Here is a 12005-nt window from a genome sequence, read left to right as displayed (position 1 = left end):
AATTTAAAAGACGACACCAAACAATTAGAATCATCTTCTTCCTTCTTTCTTCATACATATACAATAATTCTTTGAAGAGGAGGTTGAGAAGAAGAGATAGATAAAAAATGACCACTAGAAGTTTATTGATGCAAGAAATGATGGTGGAACGCTGCCTATATCATCACAATTCACAATTGCAACTGTTTTTTGTACAACTTAAAGGGGAGTGTTTGGTTGTTTGCACCATCTTTTTGTCTTTGCAGAACCATTCTTAAGTTGTTTGAAGAAAATTGTCAATCTTGCACGTAAAAACCTTCTTGCACTCAACAGCAACTTCAACAGCTCGTTGAGGCTTGATTTTGAGTTTGTTACTGTCGCGGCCGTCTTTCGGTTGGACCCAGAATTGGGCTTCGACTTAGGAAAATGGATTAAGAGTCGCTACCGATCATTTATTTTAACACAAATGGGTTGATCGGATACCTTATTTCTTACCTGATCTGTGTCTTACCAAAGATGTGTTGGATTCGGGAGTCGATTACAGTCAAGGAAGGGTTAGGACCCTTGAACCGCCCTTTTGGTACTACGTAATTTCCAGTTGTCTTAAATTAAGAAAATTGTAAGTTTAATTAAAAAGGTAACATAACGATCTGAATTGCTTACCTCTGATAATTTTAAAGGTGTACCCTTAGAAAATCAAGAAATGTGTTAGAGAAAAGATGAAAGTAAATAAAATAGGAAAAAACAAAGGAAATAAAGAAAATTACACGAAGAGAGAAAAAGATAAAGAGAATAAAAAGGAATAAAAAAAAGGAAAAAATAAATAAATATAAAAATAATAATAACAATCTATATACAATCAATAAAAAAACAAAAAAAATGAACATAAAGGAGACAAAGATAAAGCCAAAAACAAAGAAAATAATAAAACATAAAATTAAAAATAAACAAAGGAAAAAAGAAAAAAAAAACAAAAGATACATATATATATATATATAATATGATGTAATAAAAATGGTCAAATAAAAATAATTAAAATACATATATTAAAATAATTAAAATAATTAAAATATATAGTAATGATAGACGTAAAAAAGAATTAAAAGTGTATATATATATATAATGTCAAAATATAAAAAAACAAATGAAAATAATTTATATATATATATATAATAATAAGATATATAATAAAAAATGTAACATATTAAATAAAAAATTAAAAAAAATTAAAACACAAATTGAATTTTACAGGGACTAAATTGAAAGGAAAAATGAATTGAGTGGCCAAATTAAAAGAAAATTAGGGTTTAAAGGTTGATTTAGGGACAAAATAGAAGCTTGTAAAGTAAAAAGGACCAAAAACGGGTTTCCCCCTTTTTATTTTGGAAACACACGGACCCAATGAGTCGGGTCCAGGCACAGGTAGCCAGGTCGGGTATGAGTTGTGTATAAAAGCCAACATTTTTTTAAAAAATCCCATTTCTCTTTTCTTAAAACCGAAAACCCCCATCTTTTAAACATTTATCTGAAATGTTCTTCCCTACGAAGAACAAAGGCCGGTATTTCCAGATTTTGGCGGTGGCACCGCCTCGTCGGCCGCTGTTGACAGGCGCCGGTCGTCTGTCATCGGCGGCGAAATCAAAAAAATTTCCATTTTTCTGAAAGATCTTTGAACCCTTGTTCCGAAAATCCAAGTAGTTTCCTAAAAATATAAGCCTCGGGGGCTAGATCTACGAAAATAGATCTCGAAAACACCCCCGTTCATTGGCCAAAAACGCTTCTTTTGGGTTCTATTCGAACCAAAATGATGAAGAAAACACGCATGCAAGCCAAGAACGAGTCAAAAAAAGGTAAAAAAATGTTACCCTTGCCTTTATTTCTCTTTCGAAAAACCTTACAAACGATTGGGTTGTTTGGATATTTCTGCCTATTTCCAATGATTATTGTGCGTGCGTAGTGTCTATTGTGTGTGATTTTTGCCTCTCGTAATCCCCTCTAATCTGTGTGGGTCGTGTTTGATTTATAGCAAAACAAAGTCCTATTTTTAGGAGTTTAACTCCATATACAACACTAACGTTGTGGTTGTGTTTGTTGCCAAGGAAATCTTCGGACAATTAAGGGGTTGACTGAGATATGCGACTGGATGAAATCTTCACAAACAACACTGGAATGGGCTAGGGCTCGAAAGAGATGAAACCCTAAATGGGTTTATCATGGACTATTGGATCACACCTTGATTCAACGGTCGAGATGCTTGGCAGCTGGTGCAGAAGGTGCTTGAGGTTCTGGAACCCTACCTGATTTGAGACTTGGGTCGGTTCGCGGGTCTGCCCGGGTTGCAGCTCCAATGGGTTTTGTTGGAAATCCTAGAATTAAAAGAATGAATCTTCTTCCTTATTTTTAGGAGTTAACTTAATGTAAATATGTCTCTAATTATAGTTCCTAATTTTTAGAGATTCTTTTCTATTTTTTGCACTAATTCTTACTTTAAAAGATGTAATATGCTGTTAGAGAAATATCAGAATCATTTTTCTCAAATCTGTTCATGGTGTCAGAGCTGTAGGGATATTTCTGATCCATTATACTTCTTTATTTTTCTCCCGTGTCTTGTTTTTCTATCATGGAAAACACTGGAAATATTTCTGATTCTGAGACTTCACAAGTAACTCAGAATGTCAACCAAGCAATATCTCATAGTGATGTTAATTTGTCCCTCACAATCACTAATCATCGATTAGATGGGAAGAATATTTTACAGTGGTCCCAATCGGTACTCATGGTGATTCGAGGTCGTGTGAAACTAGGATATATCAGTGGAGAAATTCCACGTCCTCACCTTACTGATCCTACATATGCTACATGGGAACTCAATAATTCTATTGTCATGGCCTGGCTGGTCAACTCCATGGAGAGTCACATAAGTTAAACCTACCTCTTGTTCAAGACTATAAAAGAAATGTGGGATGCAGTCAAGGAGAACTATTCTAATCTAGGAAATGCTTCTCAAGTTTTTGAAATCAAGCTAAAATTAAAAGACATTCAGCAAGGAACTCTTGAAGTTATGCAGTACTACAACAACTTAAAAGTCTTATGGCAGGAACTCGATATGTACTATGAAGTGGACTGGGGTGAAGGCTTGGAGCACACCAAGTTCATGTCACATCTCAATAAAGAACGACTCTATGAGTTCCTAGTAAGGCTGAACCAAGACTTGGACGAAGTTTGTGGTCGTATTCTGGGTAGGACCTCTCTTCCAACCATTGGAGAAACATTTGCAGAGGTTCGGAGAGAAGAAAATCGTCGTCGAGTAATGATGGGAGATTCCAAGGAACAAAAACATGTGACCAATTATGGTCATAGTCCTACTGAATCATCTGCCCTGGTCTCAAGGGGCCCTCAATCTCAAAAAATTTGAGCAGGGAATGATTCGAAACTAAGTCGCTCAGGAGATCGACTGTGGTGTAGCTATTGTAACCGTACCGGCCACACAAAGGAAAAATGTTTCAAGCTCCACGGTTATCCCGATACAACAAAATTTCAAAAGGAAAATAAGGCTCTTTTATCATTGGGCAGCTCATCCACTACGACCCCTGTACCTACTGAAGCCGTTCAGGATGTTCGCCTAACAAAGTCCCAACTTGAAACTCTTCACAAGTTACTCAGTGCACCAATAAGCCATGGTTCATTGGCTATTCAAGGTATTGCTTTTAATATTACTTCTGAATCTAGTAACCATCCATCCTGGATTCTAGATTCGGGAGCATCGATCACATGACAGGTAATTTATCATTATTCCATGCGTATGCCCCATGCCACAACCAATCTCAAATTCGGATAGCTGATGGTTCATACTCATCTATTACTGGAATTGGGGCTGTTCGACTCACTAAGGACTTCTCACTCGAGAAAGTTCTTCATGTCCCAAATTTATCTTGTAATTTACTGTCAGTAAGTAAACTTACTGAAGACAATGATGTTTGTGCTGAATTTTCTGCTGATGGTTGTATTATACAGGAACAGAAATCAGAGAGGATGATTGGCACTGCTAAGGTTGATGATGGACTCTATATTTGGGATGACTACAAGGATAAGAATAAAAAAGGAGTATTTGCTCTCTCTGCTTCAAACGAGGACACTATCATGATGTGTCATCGTAGGTTAGGACATCCAAATTTCTTGTATTTGAAGCATTTGCTCCCTATGTTATGTCAGAATAAAAAAATCAATTCCCTGAAATATGAAATCTGTCAATTGTCAAAACATACCCATGTTCCTTATCCTTTGAAGCCTTATATACAATCCAAACCTTTCTCTTTGATTCATAGTGACCTATGGGGGTCAAGTCGTGTTAAAAAAATCACGAGGGCTAGATGGTTCATAACATTTAATGATGACCATACTAGAGTATGTTGGGTTTACATTCTAAAAGAAAAAACAGAAACACCAAAGGTATTCCAGAATTTCCACTCCATGATCCGAACCCAATTTGACTCAAACATACACACGCTCCGCACTGATAATGGAAGGGAGTATTTCAATTCTGTTTTAAGCCCTTATCTCTTTGAACAAGGCATTATTCATCAAAGCTCTTGTCCAGACACACCTCAACAAAACGGGATCTCAGAAAGAAAAAATAGACATATACTAGCTATTTCTCGAGCCTTAATGTTTACCATGAAAGTTCCAAAATACCTACTGGGGGAGGTTGTCATTACTGCATGTTATTTAATACCGTGTGCCCTCTAGAGTTCTTAATCTCCAAACTCCTTTATATGTCCTACAAAAAAACTTTCCCATGTTTCATGTTCCTATCCTACCAGCCAAGATATTTGGTTGTAAAGCCTTTGTACATAATCACCAACCTAATCAATCCAAACTTGATCCCCGAGCACACCTATGCGTCTTTGTTGGCTACTCATCCACACAAAAAGGATACAAATGTTACTCACCCACCTTACGTCACATATTTGTCTCTCGTGATGTCACATTTTTTGAAACCGACCTGTATTTTTCTGCCACTCATCTTCATGGGGAGACTCTTAGTGAAGATGAGACTCTTCATACTCTTCTTATTATACCCCCTGAGCCTATCCTTAACACCACTATCACAAAAAATTCTAAGGGTGACCTTATCCTCATAACACCATATTTGAGTGTTCCACTGGAGAGAAATGAATTTTCCAACGATGAAATCCCCATTGGAAGTAAGCTTCAACAACCTAATCCTTCTGAGAAACCCCAGCTACGGCATCCAAAAATCATTGTTTATTCTCGGAAACATTTTCCTCCTAAAAACGACACAGCATCAGTACCAAATGCATCCAACTCCGAGGACTGTCCTGTTTCAGATCAGTCTCCTGGTTCGTCGGATATGGATCTTCTTATTGCTGTTCGTAAAGGCACAAGAGCTTGTACTCAACATCCAATCTCTCGTTTGTATCCTATGGAAATTTATCTAAAGCTTACAAAACTTTTGTAACTAATATTGACAGTGTAAAGACTCCAAGAAATGTGAAAGAGGCTTTGGAATCAATCGAATGGAGACATGTTATTTTTGAAGAAATGAATGCTCTCAAAAATAATGGGACATGGGAAGTTTCAGATCTGCCAGAAGGGAAGAAAACCATGGGTTGTAAATGGATTTTCACCACAAAAGTCAAGCCTGATGGGAGTATTGATCGGTACAAGGCCCGGCTTGTGGCAAGAGGCTTTACTCAAACCTATGGTCTCGACTATGATGAGACGTTTGCCCCCGTTGCAAAGCTGGATACTGTTCGAGTGCTACTTTCCTTAGTTGTCAACCTTGATTGGCCCTTAACATAACTTGATGCAAAAATGCATTCCTCAATGGAGACTTGAGCGAAGAAGTATACATGGACTTTCCACCAGGCTTTGAAGAAGAAAAAAGGCGTGTATGTAGATTAAAGAAGTCATTATACGGACTAAAACAATCCCCAAGAGCTTGGTTCAGCCAGTTTGCCAAGGCTATGACCAGCAGGAATTACACCCAGGGGCAAGCAGATCATACACTATTTTACAAACACTCGGGAAATGGGAAATACTCTATTCTTATCGTCTATGTTGATGATATTATTCTAACAGGGGATGATTCGAGTGACCTGTTGAAACTAAAAGACTTCCTCAGCACATAATTTGAGCTTAAAGATTTAGGGAATCTCAAATACTTCCTTGGCATGGAAGTCGGACAAGCATTTCTATTTCCCAACCAGAGTATGTTCTTGATTTATTGGCTGAAACTGGCATGCTAGGTTGTAAACATGCCGAGGCCCCAATGGAGTTCAATTCTAAGCTAGGCAATGATGATGATGGGGAAGAAGTAGACAGGGGGAGATACCAGCGACTTGTGGGAAAACTAATTTATCTATCTCACACCTGACCTGATATTGCATTCGGTGTGAGTGTCACCAGTCAGTATATGCATGCTCCAAAGGAAAAACATTTGGAGGCGGTTTACAGGATACTAAGGTATTTGAAAGGAACACCGGGTAAAGGTCTTCATTTCAAGAAAAACACCAGTCGTGAAATAGAACTTTACACTGATGCTGATTGGGCAGGATCAATGAGTGACAGACGATCTACAAATGGTTATTGTAGTTATGTGTGGGGCAATCTTGTGACATGGAGAAGTAAAAAAAATCTGTTGTGGCTCGTAGCAATGCAGAGGCAGAATATCGAGCTTTATCTCATGGTATATGTGAAGGAATTTAGTTACAAAGATTAATGAAGGAACTTAAAGTATCCTATGTTAAACCTATGAAGGTATATTGTGATAATCAAGCTGCTGTCAGTATAGCACATAACCCAGTTCATCACGATCGTACTAAACATGTGGAGATAGATCTTCATTTAATCAGAGAGATGGTAAATTCAGGAGAAGTTTGTATCACCTATCTTCCTACTAAGCAACAAGTTGCAGACTTGCTAACTAAAAGTCTGAGTAAGAATGTGTTTGAAGATTTTATTGGCAAGTTGGGATTGATAAATATCTACACACCAGCTTGAGGGGGAGTGTTGGAAATACTAGAATTAAGGGACTGAATCTTCTTCCTTATTTTTAGGAGTTAACTTAGTGTAAATATGTCTCTAATTGTAGTTCCTAATTTTTAGGGATTCTTTCCTATTTTTTGCACTAATTCTTACTTTAAAAGATGTAATATGTTGTTAGAGAAATATCATAATCATTTTTCTCAAATATGTTCAGGTTTCAATGGTGCGTGTTGGGCTGCTTGGATCCACTGTTGTTGGCAGCTGGGTTTACGTGTATTGGGCCTTATTTTTTAGGCCTGAAATATGTAATAAAACCCAAAATAAGTAATAAAATATATTATATGTATAATATATGTTTAATATACTATATATTATAAAGGGACGAAATTAGGTGTCTACAGTTACCATTTCGCCTGTATCTGATCGATATAGTTGAATCGTCGGTGCTGGAATCGCCGGTATATGGGTTTTTGAAATGAGATGAAAGGGTTTTAGCTTTGAAACAAAATTACTGCTCCCCTATTTGCATTTTAAATTCCTTGCACACCTACAAGTATTTTTTGTGACTAGAATTGTTAGTATATATGCTAAAGAAACAAAAGATGATGGGTGGATGGATTATTCAATATGCATGTTGAATCATAGTGCAAAAAAGAATGGAGGAAAACATATAGTGAACAACATTCCGCATAATCTTAGCTTCTTCTTCTTCTCTTCCTCCTCCTCTTGCATAGTTGTTAAGTATGTTTTGTTGTCATGCTAGTTTTCTTCTTGCAAAGTTGAATCCTTCATCGACATATAACTCAGATGGTCCTCGCCCAGGATGAGACAATCTTTACAGATGATGTAAGCCTTGAGGTTTTCTTGGATCATCTCCAGAGATTAGCAGTTCAATAAAATATGATAGCAGAGCTATAGGAAATTCGCAACCCTGACACTCTAATCACCTGATTTGGATGTCTTCGCGTCTTAATTTCGGCTGCGAATCGTCGATCCACATTGAAAAATAAAGCAAAAAAAAACACCGGAAATCGGATTAAGAAAATGAAATGAAACGATGTGAGTAATGCATAAGATGATTTAACTTTATAAAAGATAAAGAGGAACATTGAAGGTTTTCAAATCAAATAAAGGGGTATAATGCATCTATATTTGCTCCTAGTTCAATAGAAGCAACAATGTCCAATACTCGAACCCCCAAATACATGAAAACCTTTAGAAAACGAAAATCCCCTTCTCGTACACGGATGTGACCAACACTCAGACTTGAGTCCGAGTCTCGTAGAATTTCATACTACATGCTTCTTAATGCTAGACTCCAAACATATGATACAAAGAACCATTTGAAGTAGTAAATAAAAAGACCATTGATGAACCATAAACAATAAGGTTTTATAACATAGTTAAAGACTTGATCATCCATTTGAAACCAAGAGAAGAGAAAAGATAATCCACAAATCAAGACCATTACGAAAAACATCCATATTAAGCAAACAAATTAGTCCTTTCCACACTAAGTTCCTTGGACTCGATTGCGACAGGATATAGGAATGTATCCGAACATGGTCCTTTTAGATTTTTCGGTACACGGAGGTCATGGCCACATGTTCCGATAGCATAACAGTTTTGAACAAAATAAAGCAAAGTTAATTTTCAATTTCCAATGAAATCTTCAAGAAATCCCCTAAGAAAGTTATCAATTAGAACAAAAGCATTTAAAGCAACATAAATTTCAACAAAATGAAGCGAACCAATTCCAAAACTGATAAAATGAAGCGAAACCATTTCAAAAAAGAAAGCTCTCCTTGCGATTAAGACGCGATGATGGCCAAATCAGGCGATTGAAGTTCCAGGGTTGGGTCGCCAGTCGTTGCTGAGGCCATTAGCGGCGTTTGGGGATACACACAGAAAATCGGGGGAGCCTAGGTAATTGGTTTTCCCCATTAAAATGTTTATTTTTTTCATTTTATTTTATATTTTATTTGCAAAATTATTTTTTAATATTGAAAAATATGTCACGAGGCATTTTTAATGGGTTAACGGCTAAAATTAACGGTTTGTCACGGTGTGACTCATTTTGAGTTACGGAATGAAACGTTAGACACCAAACTGAAACCAAAAAAACGTTAGGCACTGAACTGGAACAAAAAAAACATTAGACACTGAACTGGAAAATGAACATACGTTGAACACCTTTTGTATATTTAAGCCTACTTTTAACTATAAATTTATCCTTTTTTAAATTAGTCCTATAATTTTGTATTTTATTCAATTTGATCTTCTGGCTGTATATTTTTATTTTTATAAATTCTTTCTTCTCAACAATTTTTTGAACTCTTTACACTCCTACAAGGACTTACTTTTTCCCTATCTCTCGAAAATACCACTGTTAATTGCAGTTTTTAAACGATGATTCAAATTTCAAAGTGAAGTTTTACTTTTTGACTTGAAGGTAAATAAAGATTTTAACATGTGATGCCGCAGTTTATTGCATGAAATGGGGAACATTTTCATTTTTGCATTGTTTCCTTGGTCTTATCCCAGAAAGTAAGTTCTCCTTTGACTGAAGATACATATATATAATAAATAGCAACCATGTTTGTCCTCTAAAACGACCCAAATTAAAATCAAATTTTACATCTCCCTTTACAGAGACCATGAACGGATAACTACCCAAAAAAAATTCATTTTTTTGAAAGGAGAAGGGTCTCATTAAAAACTCTATTCATATTCGAGTTGAGTAGAAAATCAAACCCGAATAGAGGGGGCTCAATGTTGTAGCATCTAGGAGAAAACGAATGAACCATATGTTCGTTTTAATGACCCGAATTAAGTAGTTGCGTCTGCAAGGTGTGTGTTAGACTAAGAAATTCTAAACATATACTACCTCATAATCACGAGACAAAGAAAAACAGATAACTAGGTTTCATGTCTCCTTTACCAACCATCCTTCATATTTATGTCGTTATATATTCAATAACCGCATCAATCATACATACTTTTTTATCATGCATATTGAGACCGCTAAGAGACCCCGTGAATTGCTGATCTCTCCCAATTTTGTCTGTTTTCTCCCCCTCGTGCGTGTTACAAGCATAAAATTATATTGAATCCCATGAGATAGGTGATTCGAAAAATTATATTTATGAATGCCTATTTTTTTTTATAAAGGTACTTAATAAGGACGTTCACCCTCAACGTTTCCAACAGGATCATAGCTGCAAATAACGAAAATCCATCCGTTGGCACACTCGGATCTCGCGCACCCGAGGTGAACCGACTGGCTCCAAACAACTTGAGTATAGTGCAGGCAGTCGTCGCCGCCACTCTTGCACCGGTTGGAACCGTGGTCGTAATCAGGCTTCTCGCTAGCCCACATTTTCACGGCGTTGACGCCGTCCAGGTTGCCATAGCCTTCAGCAAGGTTTTCACCGTAGGGTCCATAGGAATGCTCCAACTTGCAGTCTCCTATCCTCTCGTCGGCATAATTCTGAGCGTAGGAAGCCAAGGTGTGGTTCCAAACTAGCGGACCGACCCCGACGGTGGCACGGATCGTGTTATGAGCGCTCACAAAGTCTCGAGGGGAATTTTGAGCTAGGCATAGGGTCATGAAGCATGTAGCTAAGAGAAGCTTGATGAACCACATTGTCGCTGGTCTTTCTTTTATGTGTGATGGCTTGTGGTTTAGGGTTTATATAGGCAATAGCTCAAGGAAGAAATGGCTTAAAGGGAAGTTAAGAAATAAAAAATGAATATTTATTTATAAATACTTCCAAGAGTAGAGCAAGATTAATCTATGAAAGAGAGGAAAAAGAAGCAACTGAACATATTTTTTAAAAAAAGAATAAAATATGCATTAGGATTCACATGCATTGTATAATAACAATTAACATTTTGTCGGCTTCAAAATGAGTTGCTTCACTCAAAATTTTGCAATTTAAAAACAAAATGAAGCCATATATATGGTATGCTTTCTTTTCAATCTACTTGCTAATTAGTAATCTAAGAAAATTAAACTCGGTGAAAATTAACATTTTAGTATCCGTTTAAAATTTAACGTTAACTTTCGAGAAAAAAATTAAAAGTTTAAGTACTAAAACATACCAAAATTGATAGTTTAGGTACTAAATGCGTTAAGTTTTTAACGGAGAGGTACTAAAATGAAAAAAAAACTAAACTTTAGATATGATTTTGAAAAACCTAAAAATTTAAGTACTAAAACGGGCCAAAACTTTTAATTCAAGTACTAAATACATAGTTTACCCTTTTATGAAACTCCAACGCCCACGTGTGAAATGACAATGATATGCTTCTGTATGACATGTGTGATACTTGGTCGAAAATCTTAGGCTTCCTTCCTCAACATGATTCTTCAAATCAGGAATTTAAATAATAGTTTATTATCAGAATAATAATTATTATATATACACGATTGCAATACTTGTATTGATCTCAATGATATACGTTATGTCCGTAATTACGATAAACAAAATATAACCAAAAATACGATTATAACAGTAAGTTAACTCTGTGCTTCGAACAGAAATGTAATCACGTGAACACAAATTACATATACATAAAGAAAAAAAGAAAAGCCATAGTGATTAATTCAGACAAACACGACTTGTCACGGGATGAAGATAATGAGATTACGTCGTTCTCCAACACACATAAACAAGTGGTGTTTGGCAATTGCGGTTGCTATATAATACTATATTTTTTAATAACAACATCACTATCGGTGCGTATAATAAAGATGAATATGCAATTAGTAGAGCATGTGATGAGCAGATTATGGAGCATACACAGGCACAGCAGCCGCATTTTGACGTGCTAGCATTGGTTTAGGGAGATACACTGAATTCTGTTTTTGATCTGATGCGACAATTTTCAACTGCTTGATTTTTATACAATACTCGAGATTTATATTAAAAATGTAAATTAAATCAAAGGCTGATAAAGTTACTTTTGACTATATGTAAGTAGAGAATCAATCATGTGATGCCGCAGTTTGATGC

At 36.2% G+C, this 12005-nt stretch overlaps 1 protein-coding gene across 1 annotated transcript; it reads right to left on the bottom strand.

Annotated features, from left to right (window-relative positions):
• Positions 1-9888: 9888 nt before the first annotated feature.
• LOC120199900 (pathogenesis-related leaf protein 4-like) lies at positions 9889-10638 on the bottom strand. Its single transcript, XM_039200875.1, has one exon. The coding sequence runs from the start codon at positions 10631-10633 to the stop codon at positions 10163-10165; it is 471 nt and encodes a 156-aa protein (XP_039056806.1). The 5' UTR covers positions 10634-10638; the 3' UTR covers positions 9889-10162.
• Between the last annotated feature and the right edge of the window lie 1367 nt (positions 10639-12005).

The sequence above is a fragment of the Hibiscus syriacus genome, unplaced genomic scaffold (genome assembly GCF_006381635.1).
Source record: "Hibiscus syriacus cultivar Baekdansim isolate YM2019G1 unplaced genomic scaffold, ASM638163v2 tig00005712_pilon, whole genome shotgun sequence".
NCBI classification, from domain to species: domain Eukaryota; kingdom Viridiplantae; phylum Streptophyta; class Magnoliopsida; order Malvales; family Malvaceae; genus Hibiscus; species Hibiscus syriacus.
The sequence above is the reverse complement of the archived record's forward strand: the minus strand, read 5'-3'. Positions and strand labels throughout refer to the sequence as shown.